We start from the raw sequence: 25,386 nt of genomic DNA, 5'->3' as shown, positions 1-25,386 counted from the left end.
CTGGAAGCTTGGGAAATGGAACATTTTAATCCTCTCATTTGACACTAAGGCTGTTTACTTCAGAGACCAGCACAAACCCAGCTGTGCCACATACAAGCTGTGGAAGTTCTTTTGCTCCTTGGATAGTGGTAGCCAGGATTTTTAGTGACAGCCTATTCTCACAGAATTCAATCTATGTATTCCTACCTAATTAAAAATAATAATAATAATAATAATAATAAACCATGGTATCCTAAAACCCACCAATATGCTTCTGGAGAATACTAGATTAAACAGTTTTGAATCCACTGAGAAAGGGTGCTTCATAACTATAGAGAACTCATGAAATTGCTTTTCTACTTGCCTTTGAGGTGAAAATGGTAACATACAAAAATAGTATTAAGTATACTCTTCCTTGATCCTTTAATTACAACTCAGCAAAACATAAAGGTAAAAGTGATTTATTTATTTATTTAGAACCAAAGCACTTTCCTCATTAAACAAGCAAGGGAACAAATTCCACTGAAATCAGTGAGACTGACTTCTGAAACAACATTCGTATGGGCAGGATACATGATTTTCAAATCCCAGGAATGAAAATGACCTGGTTTTCTTCCCATTATACAAGAAATAGGTTTACCCACAGCACAGCATGCCATCACTATTTATGGCCCTTTGCAACATACCAGTGCAACATTGCCTGTTATTAACATGCTCTTTTCTGCGGGTTTTGCTTCCAGTATGGCTACTGCGGGTTCTGCAGTAGCCAACTTCACCAATTAGGGGAATAAACTGCCTCTGCAGGTTTTTGCCATGTCATAACCTTCATTTTGGGATCTCAAATAGTAGAACAGCACACATGACTGAAAACCTGTGTTATTTAGGATACTTTGGTTCAAAGCACAGCAAAACAAGAACTCTGAATTACTATTGTATACCACCTAGAGATGTACATATCAGGCAGTAGAAACATATGATGAATAAATGATAAATAAATAGTGGGGGTGGGGGACACATGAAGAGATGGAACGGCAGCACCTCTCTGGCTGTTGGGGTAATCATGGCCATGGGGGGTTGTTATGGAGAGTGCCTGTACTTCTGAATTTGCACATACATCACTGCTCGTAAAGTGGGGTTCAACCATAAACCAATCTTCATAGAACAGCCAGACCAGGCTGCATGGAAGCAGAAATCATATAGGTTGCAGAAAGATCAAAAACAGGCTTGAAGGAATGTAAAACACTCAGTGTCTTCCCTGAAACTACATAGTAGCACATGTTCCGAACTGGAATTTATAAGCTTTTGCTGTTGTTGTTAGAAACCACCATGGTGTAGTAGTTAGTGTGCTGGACTAAGACTGAGGAGATCCAAGTTCAGATTCCCATTCAGTCATGAAACTCACTGGGTGACTCTGGGCAAGTTACTTATCTCTCATCCTAATCTACCTCACAGGGTTGTTGTGAGGATAAATATAAGCATATACACCGCTCTGGGCTCCTAGGAGGAAGAGCAGAATATAAATGTAAAAATAAATGCATAAATACAGTAGTAATCTTGATTGTGTTTTAGCATACAGTAGGTCTGTTCAGTTTTTCAGCACAGTGCGAATGGAGTACCCAAGTATGGCATGAGAGCATGCTAGCAATGACAATCTGTAGTCTTGTCCCCACATGGGCCATCAGGAAAATTCAACACTCACAGATATCATGAAGATTGAGCTATGGAGCATGTCAGCATGAGGGTAGGTCTTGCCAACTCAGTCTTGTGGCTGCTGTAGCTGGGTACAATGTCTATGTTTCGCTAACTTTGAAAGCTTAAAAAACCTAACAAGTTAGTGTAACGGAAATACTTGTAACACAAATGTCAAATGATAGCTATTATTCAGCCCTATGTGGATAGTGAATAGTAGCAGGAGTAGGAACTCAACAGCATGCCATGCCCCTAACCTATGGTATGTTAATTGCGGTGCCTGACATCCTGACTAAACACTAAAGAAGCACCAGTGTTTCCAGGGGTGTAGCAAGGTTGGAGTGGGCCCAGAGACAAGATTTTAAAAGGCCCCCCCCTTACTGAAGCTCAACTCATGAAGTAAAGAAATTTTTAAATGAGGTTGAATAGTGGTAACAAAAAGCATAGTAAATTATATATATATATATATATATATATATATATATATATATATATATATATATATATATATATATATATATAAGCTATGTGCCACAATAGATCATCCTAAATTATTTTTTAAATGGTTTTGTAAATTGAGGATGATGCAAGACATTTTATGGTACTAGAGAAAGACATGCTGTTCTGGTAGCTCCAGGTCTTAACACTCACATCAGTTTCAGAGGATGTATGCAACTGAGGGAAGCCCGGGCGGTTGTGTGGCTGGGGGAGTCAAGTCATGTGACTTGCCTCTGTGGACCCCCCAAGGCAGTGGGCCCCCAGACAACTGTCTCCCCTTGCCCTATTATAGTTACGCCCCTGAGTGTTTCTGAAAAGTTCACTCGCCTACACTGCTGGCTCAGCTACAGGACCAAAATAACCGACTGTTCCCAAGAAGGTCTGTCTACCTCCCAAAAATATGTCCCTCATATTTTTGTTGTGCTGAGTCACATTTGTTGGTGTCACAGAGGGCTTTGGGGGGAATGAGAGGTCATGGAAATTGTGCACGCGCACACACACACACACGCAGTGTTAGTCTGGAACTTTTCAGAAGCACCGGGGCTTCTTTTATTTCACTGATGCTTCATTAGGATCAAGATCAGCGTTAGTCCCTTTCAGTATGTGAGCCAGTGTCTGCACACTCCGTAAGTGCATATAAACAATGGGTGGATTGAAAAGCATTAACTAAGTATGGAAGAACTTGCTGCTGGTCACACACTCCCTCTACCACTGCCGTTTTTGTGATGCCTGAATCCATCAATTCAGGTGAATGTCAGATGGAGGTCGTCAGTTACCTACCTCAGCCCAGGATCCTAAACTGACATCTGAAGTTGGCTTGACAAAATTGGGCTGAGGTCAATAACCGACATTCTCCACCTGCTTCTTTAGGAATTATGTTATGTTTTAATATATATTGTTTTTAACTGTTTTAGCTTTTTTAACTGATTTCTTTGTTGATTGTTTCCAATTCTTTTAAATTTTATGTAAACCATCTATAGAGGTGGCTTATATCAGGCAGTTTATAAATCTAATAAATAAATAAATATTAATCTGGATTAGAACCCTTATACAGGGTTCTAGTACCTATGACAATTTGGGTTCCAGTTCCTGACAATTTTCTATTCCCCAAGAACAAATCCCATGTTAATAAATACATGATTAATTGTAATTTGTATAGCTTACTCAAGGAAGACGTATTCTTCCTCATGGTTCTTTTGCACATTTTGCATTGTTTATTGGAACATTATTTTTGCTCATATTTTGTGGTATATTATCTTATACAAGTTTTATATATTTACAATATATATTTATGTTTGATTTCAAATATTTTGCAACCTGCCCAGAAGCAAGAAAGTATGAGAAAAAAATAAATAAGTAAAAGTAGAGACACAGTGCTCATTCTTTTCAGAAAATTCATTCTAATTAGGAACTTTCACATTGCACAATGCAAACTGTTGACAACACTATTTTAATCAGTTATTAGCAATTCCCCTTTACTAAGTAAAAAAAATCAAGATGGTCATCAAGGAGATTAGTTGTTTTTAATTTTCAAGCACATTTGTCAAAATGCAGAAGAAATAAAATGCCCATTAGTTTTCTTTCCTAAGCCACTGTTAATTTGGAAGCAACGTCGCTTATGGGGGAGAAATGCTAACAAAGGGGAAAACTGAGTTTTGCTATCCACAATGAGAAAAAAAAAATGAAGATACCCATAATTGAAATGTATCATGCAAATCTGGAAAGCCCAGAAGGCACTTTGAGGCAGAAATCTAGCCAGGCTTTGGTTTTGGGGTGGGACAATCTGGAGACTCTTCACAAGCTGATCTACATTTACAGACCGCATAGTCCAGCTTGCACCCGGTTTCTTTAATGCACTAACTCAATAATGCAACCAGAGCTGAGAGCTTGCCCTTTTAAAAAGGTGAACAGCTACTAGAATGTGTATGAGAGAGTTATTCTGCCATTCACATTTGCACTGGTGTTTGCGGGGAAAGGGTACTTACTTACAAAGAGGCAGTTTGGGGCTTAGTAATTCTGAATGTTTCTGCCCTTCATGCCTAGCCACCCAGCAAGAATTGGCGGCATCCATTTGTCAAAAAACAGACACAAACCATTATCCTGAACGTTGGTGCTGTTATTATAATGGAATTTCTTGCTCAAAGAGTTCTGTTCCATACTTTTCATCATGCAAAGATAGCTACTGATCAGCACTGCACTGCTGATTTCGAATGGGAGACAAACTACAAGAAAACTCCTATCCTATCTGTACTTTTTTCAATAACCCTGCATTTAAAACAGAAAATAATCTTGGATAACATATACATTATGAACACCACAATTCAGCTATAGATCTGTACTTCTGCTGAGTAGAACTATCCAGGCAGGCTGCAGGCCTCCATATTGGTTTCCCAAAAGACTGCAACACAGGGAATATGTTAGCATCAGCCACCCAACATCCTGTATTATAATGAACATCCCATATTATAGAACACCTCATTTCTACATTCATTATTATTGAGATTAGAACTGGTAGTCCAAATGCCAGGGGTGAAAAGGTAGAGAAAACAACATGTAATCACGATGTAGAATCTGTATGGCCTTTAATATTTTGACAGAATGAGAAACGTTTGAGCAGAATGTAAAACTGCTTGTCATAAGCTTCAAACTATTAAGCAGTTTGGGGAAGTATGGAGAATTTCAGTGGTTCTGAGATGCCTCTACCCTTCTGAGCAGACAGAGAGGGCTGAATGGAGTGAACTAAAAATCATATCTGATTTCATCCAAGATACATAACTATACGATAAGACAAATGCTGATTGCCCTACAAAGCCAGGAACAAAAACAGTTTGCAAGGAGAGGCTATCTAGCCTTACTAAGCATGGTTCAGATGAAAGCAGCCCAGCTCACATATTGAGCGTGAGGAAGCGCATGAACACACCTGCCCTGACGTCACAAAAGAATGTCCAACCCTGGATTTTGGAGCATGAGTTGGGGGGGGCATGATTCAGATTAAAAACGCTCTTATGCCATTGGGACATGTCAGGGCATGTCTTTGGGATATTGAGAGATGTCAGTGTGGGCACATTCTCACGACATCTCATGCCTCCACATGTGAGCTCAGAGGCTCATACAAACCAGCCAAGAAGCAATTAACTCTGCATCCAAAACAACTGCCATGGAGTACAAGTGCAGCAATTTAAATTTAAATTGAAAAGTGGCTTACCTCTTCAGAATTCCAGGCCTGCAGTGAAAATATCAAAGAGGCTTCCAACTATTGTTGGAGCTAGGACCCTGGCAGCATCAGCTCTCAGCTGCAATGTCAAGTAGTAACCACTGGGGGGTTAGGGGCATGGATAAAATGCTGGACTCCTCCCCTCTTTGTTCTTCCAGGGTTAGTCTCCATTTTGTTTTTCCAGAGATGGCTGTTTGTTTTGGTCTCTCTCTTCGGCCATGAGCTACAGCTGAAATTAAGCTGCAGGCTTTTTCACGTTTGTTTGTAACCTTTCAGTTCTTCAATACTAAGGAACTGCCTCAAGACCTCTTGCTTTGCTGCATTCTCACCAAACTCGTTTTGCTTTACTATTTGGGGACTGAACTGCCATTCTTCTCCTACAGCTATGACTATGGTTATCCTTCATGTGTGCATATATTTCAGAAGACACATATCATGCGCAGCCCTATTTAACTAGGCCACCACAGTTATTTAAACTGGAGCATCATGGACCCTGGAGGAAAGAGGGCATCTTCAGTAACTGGAACATCAGGATACTGAAGGCAAAGGAACAAAGATCACACTCTCTCCACACAGTGGCTGACATCAAGACTAAGGAGGCACCAGCCCTTCTCCCAAAGCACTAGTAATACAATGGTGCAGACTAATACAGTTCTGTTGCTCATGCGGCAGGGATTTTTTCCAATTTCCCCAGCCCCAGGAATCACTGCCTAAGATCCAGAAGATTCTTAGGGCTGCATGACCCTCAGGCAGTGCTTCTGAGAGCAATGGAGATCTGCAAAAATCACCCCTTGCAGGCATGCACGCATGCTGCATTAATCCAGAAGTCAAAAGCAGCACCTGCACAGCACCAGTGCTTCATTGGAAGCCCCAGTGCTTCTTAAGTCTGGATGTCAGCTGCTTGCTGAGTTTCTCTTTGCTGCTACCAGGAGAAAGGTCTGTGCAGGACAGTTGAGAAACATACACCGGGAAGCCCTCTTTGATGTCTTCCACCTCCTACTGTCCAAAAGAACAACACTTGTCTCCAAAGAGAAATGCTGTAGCCAGCGAGGGGAGATCCCGCTATTAAGACATCATGTTGTATCTGCATTCGGATGTCTGTAAATACATACTTGTTTTTAAAAAATGAACGTAGGCAGTCATAAAATGAAACTGGATAGGGGTCCCTTAAATGTGTGGTACAGATATAAAGTGTACTGCTGTGCCTGCATTCAACATTTGAATAACTATACCTGTTACCCTGTACAAGTGTTGTACAGAACATGTGATTGGGGCTTTTTGAAATGCTGGGCATCTTTCTCCACATACAGCATTTGTGCAGCAGTCAGGATTGCTTTACACATGGTATCCACATGTAATAATGTCTGAAGATGTCTATAGTGGGAAAATTAATTCTTTCCACTGCCACCCCACCCCCCAAACTGTGTAGCAGAGATTAATGGTATAGAATACCCCAGGTAAGACCTGGCAGCTGAATGGCCCTGAGAGTCTGATCATTTAGCCATGTAGGTACATTGACTGGAACTCTCCTTGACAAAATTATGTTTTAAAAACGGTGTTGAAAGAGAATTTGGAAGCCGATTAATGTTGTTTAATGGGAAAACTAGAAATGTAATTCCTGCAAGTTGTACATTAAGAGTTTTACATCTAGTTGTGCTTCATCTTTTGACTATAGTATATCTTTATTCTTTCTATTACCGTATTTTATGGACTATAAGACTCACTTTTTTCCTCGAAAAATATCCGCCAAAATTCAGGAGCGTCTTATATGTTTTAACAGTTTAATATGTTAAAACTCTGAAAAACTGGATTAAAATTAAGGTGCGTCTTATAGTCTGTAGAGTCTTATAGTCCGTAAAATACGGTACTTTGTTGATCCTTTGCAATTTACTTAAATGCTGATATATTGTTAAATTTATTGATATTTTTATGAAATGCTGTACTATGCTTATTAACTGAATTATGAAAGGTTTTTAATTGGTACACTTTGTATTGATTAAGTTAGGTAGAGAATTGGGATTTTTATTGATTCATTAGTGAATTATGTTTATTTATTCTTAGTTTATGTGGAGAGAGGCAGCATTTCTATTTTGGTTCATTTTTATATTGCTCTGGGTTTTTTGCTTTTTTCTTTACTGTTAATCATTCATGATTCTTGGGGAAGTATAGCAGGGTACAGATATGAAATGAAATTAAACCATAGCAATAGCTACACAATCTCTAGCGAATATTTCCCTTTCGTCTTCACATATCTGTTTCTTTTGTCTGTAGTATATAGGAATACTAAATGAAAAAAAAAAAAACTTTCAAGGGATAGCCTTTTAAATGACTTCATATGTGTGACCATAAGATAGAGAACAGTAGGGCCCCAAAGAATAAGAAAGCTGTAGTTGTGCATTTAAACAATACCACCAAAAACTACTGAACAATTATGTATTAACTCATCTTCAAATCCAAACTATTGTCAGTGAATTGCAATGGCCCACTAGCATTCAGCCATGTTTAGTTACCAAACTGATATTTATTTAACAGAATTTTATTTCACTCTAATGTCAACATGTTTAAAAATGACTTAGTCACACATGCTGATCAGATCTGGTGGCAAGCATCCCTGATTTTGTTGCTGTTAATATTCATAACGTTGCTGATCTGTAGTTTCACCGAATGGCAAAGCAGGACAAAAATAGCTCAGTACAAATAAGTTGCTAATTAATTAGCATAGTAGCTTACAGACACTTGACTACAGGGACCCACCACAAAATTCTAGCTTTGTTTAGGAACTACCTGTTAAGTCCTATTCGCTAACCCAGAAAGCACTCACAGCAGTCCATTTTGCTGAACAGTCCATCATGTTCATATGCAGTATCCTGGAGCCTTAAAGTCCAGAGGAGGAACTGTGAACACACAGTTACTGCAGTGTGTGAGCACTGAGCAGTACTGCCTATGAAAACAGCCCCCCTGAATCAGCAAGAGTGCATGGCTCCAATATCTCCTCATCCCTCCAGCCCAATAGAACAGAAACAACAAATTTAACTTAACAAAGCTATTTCTTTCCCCCTCAGAGCCCAAAACTAATGGTGATAAACCCGATGGTGAGGGTCTCCTTCAATCATATATCCTCTCATAACTCAAACCAAATTAAACTATTGCTGAGAAATGCGGAATACCCACAAGGAAATAAAAAAGCAAGAGTGCTACTGCGACTTTTAATGAAAAATAAGAGCATGCCAAAAATGTATGTAAGTGATTATTTTCACTGTCACTTTTACAATGCTTCACAATAATCTTGCTCAACAGTCCTTTTTCGACAAGCTGCCACTTACTCAGGAGAAGACCTGTTAAACACAGGTGTCCCTGGTCTACGTGTTCATTGTTTTAACAGATGTGCCTTAACTGAAACATTGCAGCTCCAAAATTCTCCTCCTTTTTTGGAGTACGTTCATATCTAGCAAATATGCCTCTATTTGCCTGAAACAGACCATGTGACAAACTGTGAAAGAAGAAGAAATCACTGTTCCATAAAGTGCTATCTAGAGCCTGACACTCGAAAGCCATTTGTTGCTTTCAACTTAGTATAGAATACATGTCCTTCAAACTCAACGTTCTTTCCAAATGGAGCAATATCATGCAATCTCCTTCTCCACTAAGATACGAGGCACCAGCTGCTGGAGTAGTAGAGTCAGCTGGAACAGTAACTGTAAAAGGAATGAGGAGTTTCAGCGGATTTTCCCACCGCACCTGTTGCCTTTATTTCAACACTTCACCTGCCCTCCCACTCTCTCTTCCCCCTTCTCCTTCCATTTATGAGAAAATATTTTCATGGCTCTGCTTAATCAAAGTCAGGATAATTTCTTGGCAAACCTGAAGGGCTAATATCCAGTATTGCTCTCAAGCACTGAAATTCAGTGGGAGGGCGAGGGGGAGATTTGCCTTCCCATAACTAATGGCCAAATGCCATGGTCAGTCTGAACCACCAAGCTGGAAGCCAAGCTGGAACACTGGTGACTGTGCTGATTCATACCAGCAACTGCAGTGGGAAGTAGTGGGGCTTCAGCTAGTTTGAGTGCTTGACTGGAAGGCAACTTGGAAGCAACCTAGACATCAGGACCCATATTAAGACTCAGTAATATTACCCTACTGGAGATTTGTATCTCTATATAGTTTTTTAACCATCCAATCTCAAAGGCTGTGTTTTGCACCAATATGCTAAAACACACAGCAAATAGCCAAATTAAAGTTAATCAAAAATACCATATAAAATTGGTGCTCCTGCAAATAATTAATTCACTGCATCAAATGCCAGGTTGAATAAGATGGTCTTAAAAGAACACCTAAGTGATGCTCAAATTCAGGCTTCATTAAGAGCTACAACCAAGAAGCAAAAGCTACTTGATATATATTTTGTGGCCTGGACTATTTTAGATTACAGGTTGAGGAAGGACTCACAATATTACTGGCAATCTGTTTTTAAGATATTGGAACAGAATAAGACCATGTTAAGAAGTTTAACAGAAAGCTTTGAATATGTTATAAAATAATATATCTATAACTTTCCATTCTTTTTGAGTGATTCAAAGCTGTGATTTTTTTTAGAAGATGTCACACAAATCTATATAGATGATAAAACCAATATAGTCAATATATTCCAGAACTGGTAAGTTAAAAAGAATAATATAAGCCTAGCAAAGTTGTCTAGAAAGCAGGAATTAGAAAAATATGTACAACAATCCAAATATTATATACAGTAATAATAAACTTTTTAAAAAAGAAAAACCACATACTTTTACAGTTAAAATCATATAAAGCTGTACTTCTGTTTACCAGTACTTCTGTGATAGAATTTACATACTTACTTACACACACACACACACACACACACACACACACACACAGCAAAGTCCAGTTAAATTTGTTAAGAGATGAGTGTGTATTCATGTGTGAGAGAGAGTGTATACAAAAATAAAAATAAAAATAACCTCAACTATGTACTCACCAGAATATAATTCTTAGTACTTATATAAAATTACATAAAAGTAAGGTAAAGGTAAAGTTGTGCCATTGAGTCGACTCTTAGCAACCACAGAGCAATGTGGTTTTCTTTGGTAGAATAGAGGAGTGGTTTACCATTACCCATCTCCCGTGCAGTATGAGATGATGCCTTTCAGCATCTTCCTATATCACTGCTGCCTGATATAGGTGTTTCCCATAGTCTGGAAAACATACCAGTGGGGATCTGAACCAACAACCTCTTGCTCCCTAGGCAAATTACTTCTCCGCTGTGCCATTAGGTGGCTAAATAAAAGTACTTATATAAAATTCCACTGCTATGAAAATTCAGAAGGGCATGCATCCCTGGCTCTGTGCTATTCCTTGAATATCTTCACTACCTGCATCTCTGCAGTATTGGTTCTTTCAGGCATAGAATTCAATGGGTTATTTTTAAAAGGGGAAATGCACTGGCTAGTTTAACCCTATAGTTGCTGCAAATTCTAGTTCTTATATTTTCAGAGAGAGCCCGAGGTAATTTATAACAAGAGGTTATCCTTTATAAATAAATGGAAATGTTAAATCAGTCATCTTGAATGGAAAACAACTTTAAAATCCACCAAATATGAATTGTAAATCTATTGCTGAAAAGTCTTAGAGTGGTAGAGCTCTAATGTATAACTTATTTATTTAACATACTTTTATACTGCCCAAAACTTATGTCTCTGGGCGGTTTACAATAGAACAAAACAAAACATTAAAACATTAAATAACACAATAAATGACAACAAAAATTAAAACAGGTACAATAAATGACAGCAGAAAACATTAGAACAACTTAAAACTGTTAAAACAGTATTTAATTAAAAGCCTGGGTGAACAGATGCATCTTTAAAGATTTTTTAAAAATTGTCAGAGATGGGGAGGCTCTTATTTCAATATGGAGTGCATTCCAAAACATCGGGGCAGCAGCGGAGAAGAGCCGTTCTTGAGTTGCCACCAGACGAGCAAATGGCAACTGCAGACGGACCTCTCCTGATGATCTCATTGGGCAGTGGGGAACTTGCCGCAACACATTAAAAATAGGGATAGACGAGCATCAGAATCACATACTTTACACAGAAGCAAAGAAATAAATGATGGACCAAACATCAGACCCAGCAATAATAATAGTAGGCTTGTTCACATTGTTATTTAGGTTAGGAGCAAAAGACTGCAATCCTAGACCCAATTACTGGGAATAAGCCACATTGAATTCAATGGGATTGGCTCAGTCTGGTGGAAGCGGGGGCAACTGCTTCCCCTTGCCCCAGTCCCTAGGGACATCCATGAGCAGGAGGAGCCTCCTAGAATAGTTTTTGGAAGCACAGTGCAGTCCCATTTCCTGATCATCTGAGAGTTAAAAACCAGGTCAGAGACATCGGCAGTGATTGTGTGCTAAGCAGCAGCGGAGTCAAGGGGCTTTTTCTCCTCCCTTGTTAAGGACCTGGGTACAGCTGCCACTTAGCACATGATCACATCCGGCTCCTCCGACCTGGTTTTTAACTCACAAACAATCAGAAAACAGGAGCACACAGAGCTCCTGGACTAGGGCTGCAGCTTTCTCCTACTCCAATAATAATCGTATGAATAGCATCCTATGTAATCATATGGCAAAACGAAACTAATAAAACAGGAAAAATATAAATTATAGCTATCTTTATATATACATAATCATGTGGATACAAAGTATGTGGAAAACATACCAGGACATCACTTCACATCACCAAATGGTCCTGATAAATGTAGAGTAATCAATATTTTCATTTATGCCCATAGGTGTAATACTATTCACTCTTAATATCCACTGTGCTTCCTTGTTTAACAGTAACTCTCATCAAGTACACCTGCCATTTCAACTGCCCAAAACCTGAGATCCATGGGTCCAGGTTTTACATCTGTGATGAGTCACTAAAGGTTAGTACAATATACTCTTTTAGTATGAACTTCTAGATTCACAGAGGAAGGCTATGCCCGACTCATGTCTGCTACTTGGCAATGATCACTGAGATTCCATGGCTGAGTCCTACTGATGCATTGCTTTTGCAAACCAAAATGACTGGTCCTTCCCACTGTTCCCTCTAAGGTGTGCGCACGTGCACACACTGACAAGTTTTTGGATGTCCACTCAGGTTGAATCAGGAAGGCCCATTCTGAATGCAGGTGCATGCACACTGCCTTAATACTGCCACCCAAAATGTTCACTACAACCCCCAGCATCCCCAGCTGCAATGGCCTTTGGCTGGGGATTATGGGAGCTGTAGTCAACAACATGTGGGAATCCCTGTTAGAAGGAACACTGGGGGGGGGGGAGATTATTGTTCTCAGGCAAAAGCCCTCTTCCTGGAATATATTTGGAACTGGCCCTATCATTTGGGCATTCCTAACTTATAAGCAGTCTATAAAGGGTTGCCAGTTGCCAGTTAGTGAGATGTAGATACTGAAATTCCTGTGGAGGTCAAAGCTGTCACAGTTTAATGCCTACTAGAGCAAGAAGAGTTAAGCGACCCCAGGATGATCAATGATAGAACAGGGATCAAATACTGTAATACCAAATAACTGGAACAACATCATGGGTACGAACAGCTTAATTAACAAAAGTTTCACTGTTTCCCCAAGACATCCAAAATGCTTCCAATACTATAGTTCTTAAATATTCATGATGACACCAGTTTCAATTTTTTTAAAAGAACCAATTTACTTTAGTCAGTGCCTATAGTATAATAATTAAATGACTTTCTACCGTGAGTCACAGTGTTCAGTAAGAACAGATGACACATTTACCCGCTAACTGGGCACAGGGACCTTTTAAAGTTGTGGCTCTCTTATATTTAGCAGGGAAGAGCAACTGCCCCTCTCCAAACCCAGTATAGTACTGTCCCTTTTGGGGACAGAACAATCTTATTTCTTTGTCTATGTACACCACTTTTAAACAAAATAGTTTTCAAACATATTATTATTATTATTATTATTATTAATAATAATAATAATAGCCGGCATCCAGAATAGAACTGTGTTGCTGCAACGGTGGCTGATATCCAAACTAATGCTGCACCATTGCACAAGGGGGTAGCGCCATTTTTTTTTTTAACGACTTCCCCTTCCCTCTGAAGCCCACTGAATCTCTTGAAAATGTGTCCCTGAGGGTTGCACAGCCTTTAAGAGCATTGTTTTGGGAAGTGCAGTGGGCTTCAGAGAGAAGAGTGTAAAAAATTGCCCGTCATACGACGGCACAGAGTGTTGAACCAGCACAGTGTTAGTCTGGATATCAGATGATGATGACGACGATGGCGATATTTCAGAAGACTACAATTTTTATGTGAGTTTAAACCATTAAAGACCTTTTAAAAATGCAAAAACAAAAACACTCTTGGTCTACAGTTTGCAAACAACTTTCTTTAAAAGAAGTCCTGTGGCATTCAGTGTTACTGCTCTGGTTTAAAGGTCTGTAGCCTGTATTAACACCAGAGCTTTAATATCATGTTCTGCCAGTCACATATACATGTCAACTGTGTTACCTACATCAGGGGTGCCGTAGCAGTTTCCTGTACTGAGCATTGGCCTGGACAAGAAGACCTCCAGCTCCTTTCCAACCCTTCAACCAAGATTCTGTGATTTCAAAGAACTGCCCGTTCAAGACCTGGTCCAACATTTTATTCATAGATATGCAGATGGACAAACTAACCACAAAATACTTCTGTTTTTCCCTTGAGTTAATTATCCATACATTGCATATTAAAAAGTCAAGTGGTTAAATATTCTGGTGTGAACACTGGGGAGAAAGACAACATGCTGACAAAATCAAAAGTCTCCATTAAGTGTCATGTTGAGGAAAACAGGATGCTAATGCTGAATCCGGCTTTATTTTCCAACTTGCTGATGTCACCAAGAAGCTATTTTCATTGTTTAACAGAATTTATGGAGGTAATTAATTCAGAACATGTGTGCTTGCTATTCAAGTTTTTAAAGAAACCTGATTTGCCCCAGCTTAATTTTCTGCCTTTCCAAGAAAAATTTTACACACATTCTCTCCCAATTTCCTCATGTGAAACAGAATAACAAGATAGATAAGATAAACACTCATGTTGGCTATTGCAGTCTTCCCCACACAGTTTTCCACAATTCTGTAAGGTCATCCATCTCCTTACTCTAGCACCTTGCTGTCCCAATACAGATACATCATATTTTACAACATGTCTTCTTCTCCAAGACTGAAAAAAATATTATGTGTGCATAGATCCCACTGTGTATTTGGTTTTCCTTCATTACTGAGCAGGTGTTTTCTACCCTATTTCATTTCCTCCATAATTCAACAACACCCTAAAGACAACATCTGTCCCAAAGTGGTTGTTTCCTAACTGACCGCCTTACCCAAGCAGCTCATGAAGCACTTGCAGATGGCTCTTACTGGACACAATGTTCAGCACGTTCAAACCAATCGCCTACGCAGTGTTGCAGTGTGGGCGCACAGCTGACAATGGCTGGCATGGGACCAATGAAGATTGTGCAATCTGAACAGCTGACTTCCCACAGTGAGGGCAAAGGATTTTTTCTAGGACTGCAGCACCCAAACAAGAGCATGGAAAACTAGTGTCTAGGCAGTTGAGATATATGGTAACCTCCTAGGGAAAAGTCACACTGAGACAAAACAGCATACTAAAGCCAAAAAATAAAAAAAGTAAAATAGGGGGGTATCTCCATAAATCAACTTCTTGAAATCAAGAAGGGTTCCATAAACTAATGCGTAGTTGGGAGAGGGGTGGCATTTTTCAAACAGGACAACAGGGGTGGAGTTGATCTGGTAACTCAGTTCTACTGATAGCAAGTTTTAAAACACAGATATTTAAACTTATATTGATTTTTAAAATGGTGCAGCAGCCAGGCCATGGTAAGAATTAAAATTATGAACTTTGTGGTAAAAGCCCAAATCTTGGTATATACAAAGGCTACCTTTTGAAGCTCAAATTAAGATAGGGGGTCAATCCCAATATTTTTAGAAGTCTTTATTATATTTCCACAAGTAATTATCATTATGTTCAGTGGTGCTTACTCCACATAAGCACATCTACCTTGGAATAAGTCTCATAACTCCATGAGATTTACTTTTAAAAATATTTGGAATCCAACCTATCTTAATTTGAGTTTCAGAGAGTACTCTTTCCATACACCAAGTTTTGTGCTATAAACTGCTGTACTAAAAAATCACAAAGTGAACAAATTTTGTAACTATAAGCTGCTCTAATAAACATTAAGACCATTTGTTGTGTCTTTATTATTCAAACTATTCACAAATTGTAAAGATTATCAAATATCTACTATGCAAAAGACTTATTACAAACAATAAATATAAAAATGGATATGGAAAAAAGGGCAATAATTAAAGTAAATTCAAGGGGAAAAAGTTGGCCACACCAGATTGTTTTACAAAGAAAACTCCCATCATTTAAAAATGATTAAAGATATATATGAGAAAAACACTTTTCAGCAGAACAGAAAGAGACAAATACGTAAGAATTAGGAATGTGGGCAGAACAAACTGCAAAAAGAATGAGATGTGCATGGATCAAACATAGTATAAAAAGTTGAAATGAAAGTTCTGCTAAACTCAGAAGGAAGTTTATGCCGAGATTACGACTTCAGAGATTTTATCTTTCCACAGTATTCTTCTCCCCAGTTCGAAGTTCTGTTTCAGACTTCTCCCTCCACCTCTGTCCCACCATTTCTTGGAGAAATATGTCCAGTTAGACTGAGATATTGGCTATTCCAAATGCTTCTATGAAACAAGCTACATTAATGTATAAAGACAAAACAAAACTTCAGAACTATCAGAGATAAAATATTCTGCTAGCTTATTATTAAAACATGATGGCAAAATTCCTATTAGTTCTCTCTGTCTGACCACTGTAAAGCCTGCAATTGTGAAGTTTGCATGTCAAAAGCCAAGTAGCTTTTCGGGGAAAGAATCATTATTTGCACTTTAAATATACGTTTATGTGTCTGCGTGCACGCACATGCACGGCATTGGATTTGTACAGAGAAGTCTTCAGAAATAGTGTTTTGAGGAATGCAACCACTGATAAAAATGGGACATAACCCAAGGGCGGGGGGAGGAATCATCTCACTTTCTTTAAAGCAAATGGAAGCACTGAAGAACTTTTCAAATCTTACAACAGAACTTTCTTTTCAAAATATAACTGGGAAATGTTTTGAATTTAATTTCTACCAATTAAATCATACTATGATTGAGACATTATTTTCTCATTACTATGTAAAGAGTGTGCCTCCTCCCTTTGTGGGAAACAAACTGCCTCAAACTACCAGAAGAACTGTTCGTATTCCTGTAAGATATCTCATGTGCTTACCCAACCGAACCTTACTCTCTAAACCCCTTTACTTCATTGTTGAAATGCTTGTATGTTTCTGCTGCTATTGTTCGATGTGTTTTTATTCTTTCCCCAATTTTTTCCAGAAGATTAATGGGATTTTCTTCTTCATTCTGCCTGTAACAGCAGGATATACAGTAGCTTACAAAAGAGAAAAAAGTTGCCTCAAAGTTTTCACTTACAGTGCGTTGGCTTGAATAACGTCTCTGCACGTTAAAGAATTAATTTGTTGTGGTTTCATTAATCCTAACCAAAGGCTTGGCAGGCTAGGCTTTTATTCCTTTGTCATTCTCTCAACGTTTCCTTTCAAGCATGATTATTTCTATATCTTCATTTATTTCAGCCATCCCATCCAGTACTGGTGTGAATTTTGCAAACAAGCTGAACAATTGTGAATATCAATAAATAAGACTTCAGGAATATCACTCAGTAATTATAAGGAGAGATTCAAAACGGTCCATACATTCATACTTAAAACTTCCTATTCTTTCAACCATATTTACATTTTTACAACTCAGTTTTATCTTTACATTTGGCCAACAGAAGGGGCAAGAGAGTAAAGAGCCAGAGTAAGGCACTTTTAGCTGCTATTTGCTTAATGGCCTCCCACTGAAATCTATGGAACTTTTTAAAAAGCTTAACTCTGATTGGAAATGTCTAACACTTCATTTTAAACTGTCACCTTTTTTCTTTGCAAATAAAAGAAATCACCATTTCTTGAAATAAAAAATTATATAAACAACTTCATAAAACAGTTTTTCTTTTCTTCTTTTTCTATACTTATACAGTTTTTAGTGTGGTGCAGCAAGAGAGATAGTTCATGCCTTATTTTCAGCAGAGCATTCACCACACTCTGTCCTGAACTCTCTGCTTCAAGTATATTCTGATCATAAATATATATCCTACCCTCTAAATTCTGGCTAAGTTGCTTTTCATTTTATGTACTTATTCTGAACATATATCGTTTTTTTAACAAAAATGTCATCAAAGTGGTTTACATAGCAAAGGCAATGAGAGTTCCCTTTCCCAAAGATGTTCACATAATAATATGGGAGGAAAGACACAAGGAAGACAACAAACAGTCACTGGGAGGGATGCTATACTGGGATGAATAGGATCCATTGCTTTTCCCCTACTAAACCCCCACTTTAGAAGGTACCTCTTTGTCCAGTTTGCAGGGCAAATTGTAAATATTATTTAAAAATTAAATGCTATTTAAATAGTTAAATAAGAAAAGTATGTGCCAGTTGATTTATCCAGATAAACTACTTGGATTTTAAATTGCCATGGCACACAAACACATTTCATGAAAGCAAATCTTCCTTGCTCTCCAGATCTCTACCTTGCTCTCAAGATCTCCAGCAATGCCCCTCCACCAAAACCCACAATTTTAGCAAAAAATTGTGGGATTTTTAAAAAGAGCCACAAAATGGCTTCTGTGTGACCAGAAATGACACCAGAAATTACTCCAGACAGCATTTTCGGTGGCCCTGAAATTGCAGATAGGAAAAAACTGCCTGTTTTTCCACCCACAGATATGGAAACTAGGTCCCTAGGACCTCACCGCGGATACATGAAACTGTTGCTGGAACCGCAAATAACAAGGGCCACCTGTACTTATTTCTTTAAAAAACTGATCAGGATCAAGAAATGTTAATCACAGGTTTTCAGGAAGCGCAGGGTTTGTCACTATGTAAATCAGATATTAATCCATTTCACACCAATATTATTAACATCAACCTTTACATATTTGCTTACAAGTAAATCTTAATGCCTTCAAAAGGACTGACTCTTAAGTAGAACTAATCAGTTTAAATACAAGTCAGCTTAAATGTACTAGTCAGTTTAAAACAAATCCACTGACAGTTCTTAATTTATACAGCATATTATTGAAAAAATGTAAATTATATACACACCAGAAAACCTGATTGTTTTCCCCAGAGGAGTCCTAATATTGTGAATAGAACTGCTCTAGAGTATTTCATTTTGTTTAGCATTGTAGTCTATTCTCAGAAAACAGAAAAAATGAAGTGGGAGTTAACATGAGTTTAATAGGAAAGTATTATAGGACTTGATACTTTCTATTAAAAGGATGTTGACATCCACTAACTAGACCTTTTCTTATTCCTCTGATTATATGGATCTACACTTTCATCTCATGTAATCTTTATTATAAAAGAAAAAGTTAAATTAAATCAGAAATCAGGCTGGAACCTTTAGGGTATGTGACCTAATGGATGCCATGCTGAGCAACAAGAGTCTTAATTTTTATACTCTGTTTGCCTCTAGTCTCACTTTTGGTAACAGCTCTGTAGTGACCCTCGCTGGTGAGGAAGTCCAGAACGCTGAAACAAAATGAAGAAGAAACACCTGCATCTGTGTTGCTAAACCTTTCATCAAATGGAGATGACACAAACAAGAACAGTTCTGCAACTTTCCTTGAAGAAAACTGGTATTGTTTGAAACAAAACTAGAAGAACGTTCATTGACAAAAATAATATTTTCCCTATGCAGTATTATCTATGGAGATCATTTTTTTTAAATACCAAACTAACTGACAGATAAAAGTGCAAAGTTAAATATTCAGTTATGCCAATCATACAGATTTTTATTAAAGAGGCAGTATACTTGTTGAGTGCGTTTAGATTTCTTTACAGGTTTTGTTCTTGTTGGGGCATTTTTGGAAACAGAAAGCTTCTTACTTAAAGTTGCTTGGTTTCTAAAGTTACACATACTTGAAAGTTTAAACATGCACCCTAATTTTTTCCATTATCAATTGCCTAATTCTTCTCTAAAAAACAGGCCATGCACATAAATTATGGGAAGAATCGTACATTTTACATTTGGGCTTCTTTAATATTTAACATATGTTCCAAATATGTTGTCATTTTGAAAGTTGTCATTCCGCTGGATAATAAAATTAGCCAATGAATCAATCTTACTTTAGCAAAAATACTAAATCAAACAAAAGGAATATTCAGATCATTAAAACCTACCAACGACTCTTAAAATTAGACGAAGTAATGTACACAGCATTCTAGTTTTGTCATAACGGAGTATTACTAACAATGAGCATTAGAGAGCATGCTCATCTACTTATTTTGACCATATCTACAAGGATTAAAACAGACCAACTTTGAAGCAGCTGCATGAAAACTTTTTAAGACTTTGTCTGTATTCCTGTCTAAATTCCACCTTAAGAATCTTGCAATTTATTTTTATTGTAAAGTATCTGCCTTTTGTTCCCAACACATTTGGAGTTCAGTTCTTTAACATGACAGTAAAAATACATCAGGAATTTTATCATTATATGTCAAGATTTGTCATGATCTAACCACACCTGACTTCTTGAGCACTGTCAGCCCATTTTCTTCGGGCTGACTTAATGGCTGAGGTTAAACTGGCGTCAATGGGTTGGGGCGGCGTGGGTGAGCGGATGGAGTGAGTTGGAATTTTAATCATGTTGAGTTCTCATGGATGCTTGCCTTTTTATTTTTGTCATATATTTAGAGTTTTATCCTCTGTTTTGTTAAACATCCTTTGCCACCTCAAGCTTATAGGACAAGATATGTTCTCTTCTGCATATTACCTTGAAATGAACTGGAACAGCATAAGAGCTGTAATGGACTTCTGTGCTGCTCTTTCATTTCAGTGCAGCTTGTGAAAGAGAACATCCCCGAGGACTGTGCCCTAAATTAATATATAATTATTGCACATAAAATATTTGTTTTATAAAAACATTCTGTTCTGTATCATTACATAAAACACTTGTGCTTTCTCAAAAGATGTTTGCCATAAGAACTCATTTGAGAAAGCAAGCTATTTCCAAGGCTTCCTTTAAACCTTGATTGAAGCCTTACAATTGTATATATAGAGGTTAACCATAGGGACATTGCATATATCACAGATCCACTTGAAGATGCCGCAGCTGCTGACATCACTATAAAGCACATTAATATTTATAAATGCTAAAATATGTTTACTGGGGGGAAAGATGTAGCTTAACCATTAAACAAATGTTCTGATTTGCTAAGAACGAATAATGAAGTCACTTAAGGAAAAACTCACGCACTGTAAACAGAGAGTCTGATATACTTCTTGCTGTTTACCAAAATGGAGCCTGTTGGTAACCATGAACAGATGTACGATCTTGGTGTCTTTTTGGTAGTTGTGTTCATAAGAAATTCTTTATGCGAGATTTGAGAGGTTAAAAGAAGTTTCCTGTCTGCACAGTCAAAATATTATTGAAGCAATTCAGGTTGTCAGTAAAAGCTTAAACAAATTTGCTGATAATCCTGTTAATGACCTAGGTCAAGTGTTAACTGTTGTGGGTTATAAAACAGTTAAATTAAGGTTGCTGGTACCCTGGAGCAAATGGTATCGTTACAAAAATTGATTTGGGAGGACAAACTATTAAATTGCCGGATTATACCACTCATTTGATTTCTTGATTCCACTGGAAGATTTGAAATAAGTTGCATCACCATCAATAAGAAAATGGAATCTTCCTTTAAAATAGTACACCCCAAACAAATAAAGTTATGGATGGTAAAAGAGCCTATTTCCAGACTGAAATTCTGTTCATATAGAACAGAATTTAAACTTCAGCATCAATCAAAATCCATTTATAATTCAGATGTTAATTTCACCGGATATTTTCCTGTTATTGAATAGATGGCTCACACTTCAAAAAACTTGTATTAAAAAGAAGAAGAAAAATAGTCAGTTGAGGCTGCTTAAAGGAATGTGTGGCTTCAGTTCTCCCCTCCACCCCCCATTTCCTCAAAGTAAGCCTACTATGACAGATTTCTTCAGGAAAGGCTTAAAAGAAAATTACCTGTTTCATCACCTCTCTGCCTAATTGGAGCTTCACTGAGACATATCATGTGCCCAACCCCCACTGCGCAAAAAACAGAATGGACACAAAGCATTACATCTAACCTAGAGTAACCATTCAATGTCAAATCTAAACATGGCACTGGCTAGTTTTCTGTGTAATATTACAGAATCTAAAATGAGTCGAGGCAAAAATTATGAAACTATCTTCAAATGAATAAATGCAAGCCACACACATATCCAGGATATACTGTATGCTGTATAAGAATATCTTTCCTTTGCTATAGCAAACTCTATGTAAGAAATATGAAATAAGTTCTCCACCTCACAGTATGTTTTATACAGGACATTTAGAAAGTTTGCTGTACTGTGCTATATAAATATGGGCGAATTCAAGATAAGGATTTAAGATGCACTCCCAATATGCCCCTTCTCACAATTTAACACATTTCACCAAGTGCATTCAGTTTATTTTTTGTTTCTTAGTTTTCTGTGACTGAAGAGTGGGAGGAGTAGATGGGTTAACTCATTGTAGGTTTTGACTATCCTACTCACATGTGACAATCACAATAACTATGAAATTTAGAAGCTCTTTAATATTTTAAGTCCGTGTTATCCATTCAAACATGGTACTTTTAAAAGTGGGGGGGACTATTTCAAATGTTTGAAAGCCACCTTAAAAGTACTCTTTTAAAAGTCATTTTGTTTTTTAAGAACTTTCAGGAAAGGTCTGTGTGTTTAAACAGCCACACAATTAAAGGTTTTCTGTATTTCTTTCTCGTATAATTGCATAATTATAATTGCATAATTATAAAATTGACCACCATCTATGTTTCTTCACTTCAAAGCTGAATAGTCTAAAGCCAGTGGGCTATCAACAATAAAAATTAACGACAGTGCCAAAAAGATTGACAGTTTTAAAAAAATGTTTTAAACGGCTGGATAATGAAAAAGTGTTGTCCAGACAGCACTTTCTGAGGACACCTATATTCAGTATACTTTACTTTTTTTGCTTACATTTAAATATGAATTTTGTTGCTTACATTTAAAATTACATTCAAAAGGATACACACAACAACATAATGCCACAAGATATAACTAACTAAAGATCTTACTTAATTTGTTTCAGTTGCTGTCTTAATGCATAGCATATTTATGCCAGCCAATATGATTGGAGCTTTCTGCTCTATTGACTGCCTAACAACAGAATTGAATGATTATCAATGAGTTTAGCTGCATGCCACTCCAAACTGGCCTCCACTGATATTTCTCCTTTATTGGCCAAAAATTGGATATAACAATAGATAAATGCCACATCTTTCCTATCCTCAATACATGTTCTACTAATTATTTTTCTATTCTATGCAGTGCCTATTATTTAAAGATAACCAACCTTGATTACACATGCATAAAGGAGATGATTTATTCAATTTAGAATAGAATATTCTGAACAAATTCCTTCTTTCTGTGGTGTGAAATCAGTTGATTTCAAAATTCAACCTTTGTCTTCCAGATATATTTCCCTAGTCTAATAATAATTTCATTTTGACTGCCTTTCACAATACAAAAACACTGATGGAATTATTTGCCCACTTCACTTAGAGATTCTTGCTTACTAAACATAATCAGGAATTGCTTAGTAAGTAACACTAGTCAAGCAGGTGTAAGGATATGCACAATTATTTCAGGCTAGAAGTTCTTCCTACCCTTTTGGCTTTGAATGCAATAGATAAACCAATATGTTTGCAGACCCTGGTACTTGGAGAAAAATATTTAGCACCCCCTCATCATCCAGTTATTGGGTGTGCCTTTTAAAGAAACATCTTAAATCACATTTCAAGATAAAACATCCATTTCTCCCCAACATTCATGATGATGTAAATAATTTGTTATAGTTCCTGACTCAATACAATTCTTAAAATGATATAGTTAGGGGGTGGGGAGTCAGAAACAACACTTTAAAAAGACGGACAGCTTTTCTATTACAGCCAAAGGGTGGCATCAGATGGGTTGCAAACCTAACAGAATTAATTCATGGAGAGCAAGTATTAGTTCTAGTATGCAAACACATTTTAAAGAATGTGGGTCATAGAGGATTTGTGTGTGTGTTTCTTTTGGTACAATTATTCACTGCAATTATTTGTCACAATAATAGATGTAAGTGACTCATTTAGACTGTTGCCATCTGTTGTTAATGTGCATAAAATCAATAACGTAGCTATTGGACAAAATGAGAAGCCAATCAAAATCAGCACAGCTTTTTAACCGTCGTTAAAACGAGCCACTCATTTCCTTTTTCACGTGCATCTATCCAACCCCCAAACAGTTAAAACGATGCCGAATGCATGCATCTGTGAACCTAGGCGAACAGAAGGGGCATCCCTGCGATGGCTCCTCTTACAATCACTTTTATGCTAATCATCAAACATACACGCCCTGCTCATTATAAGCTGGACCCGAGGGCTAGTAGGCTCGCTCGTCACTGTGCAAAAGGCACACGAGCCAACCTCCTGGCAGCAGCTGCTGCTACAACATGCAAGCGTCGCGCACCCTCTCCTTGCCACCTACCAGCATCCATCCTGCCCTGGCTGCAGTCACGAATGTCAGGGCAGGCCACTGTCACAACAAGGGAGTCATCATCACACACACCCCCCAGCAAACACCACTCCAAAGCTACGTTTTCTTCTGCCTCGCCAATAAGTGTCCATAAGAGCGAACAATAAAGTAACAGCCCAGCACCGCTGTGCCACTGCCATGAAAAGCACAGAGCTGAGCCACGCCGCGCTGGTGTTTCCCCTAAGTGGACGCCTTAAGAAGAGAAAGAAAGACAGACAAATCCAGGCTGAACGCCACCACTGCCCCGTGGTGAAGCCTGGACCACCTTAAAAAGGCATGCCCTGGACCACCAGCGGGATTCAGGGAAGTTCGGGCACTCCTGGGCTTCCTAAAGGTTGCGCCTCCTCCTCGCTTACCTTCGTTGGAAGGATGCAGGCTCAGTTCGCCAAAGCAGCTGAGAGCAGATCCGAGGAGGAGGAGGAGGAGGATGGAGACGTGACAATCCATGTTGCTGGAGCAGAGGGCAGCGCGAGCTGCATATCTTCCTGAAGCATGCCACTGATGTGAGCGCTCTGATTGCAGGAGAAGTTACCATGCTCCGCTTGCAGGCTGATGTCAAGTTTGACACTGGAGATAAGGAGGAGTCTGCCGCGCTGCCTTGGCGGCCGGCAGGGCGGCTGGCAGCGCGCCGGGTCCTAGCGCCCCTCCATCCGCCTATGCACTCCAAAGCACGAGGGACGCCGAAAGGCTTCCCTGAACCGATCGGACAGCGCGGCGAGCTCCGAGGCTTGCCGGCGTGAAAGAGGACGGGGAGAAAAGAAGAGGCTGCTGGGGAGGGCACTTTTGTCGCCCTTGCACGCCACTCCCGAAGCCAGCCAAGCTCCCAGCTCCGGATTCGACCCTTGGGCGGGAGGAGAGCGGGGAGAAAACTCCTTCTGCACTCGCGCAGCCTGGCTAGTTTCAGGCTTAGGCGAGAGAGAAAGCTGCTGCGGGAGGCTCTTTCTATCAGCCGCCGTCCCCATCAAAGCCTGTCAGGGGGCCGATGGAGAGCCCACACAACACAGGCCATCGCTGGAGCCCCGCTTTAAAAGGTGCGCCGTGAGGAGGAGACAGGCGGCTCTTTTGCCCGGGGCCGGCGTGGCGCCACTTTCAAAGCCGGACTGGACCCTTGCAGGCGTTAATGAGGAGCAGGGGCAAGGAGGAAGA

General features: G+C 38.7%; 1 protein-coding gene across 3 annotated transcripts in view; it reads right to left on the bottom strand.

Annotated features, from left to right (window-relative positions):
* The window catches only part of EPHA3 (EPH receptor A3), a 309,035-nt gene extending 284,080 nt beyond the window's left edge, over nucleotides 1–24,955 (bottom strand). The window contains exon 1 of one of the 3 annotated variants that reach the window (XM_053308876.1): nucleotides 24,597–24,955. In XM_053308876.1, coding sequence (XP_053164851.1) covers nucleotides 24,597–24,687 — 91 coding nt within the window. In that variant the 5' untranslated portion in view covers nucleotides 24,688–24,955. Of the gene's footprint in view, nucleotides 1–10,767; nucleotides 10,784–24,596 lie in introns of those variants that run through there. The other 2 variants (XM_053308875.1, XM_053308878.1) reach the window with 2 other exon arrangements.
* Nucleotides 24,956–25,386: the final 431 nt, after the last annotated feature.

Source organism: Hemicordylus capensis, chromosome 3 (genome assembly GCF_027244095.1).
Source record: "Hemicordylus capensis ecotype Gifberg chromosome 3, rHemCap1.1.pri, whole genome shotgun sequence".
Lineage (NCBI taxonomy): Eukaryota > Metazoa > Chordata > Lepidosauria > Squamata > Cordylidae > Hemicordylus > Hemicordylus capensis.
This window is presented reverse-complemented; position numbering and strand designations above follow the sequence as displayed.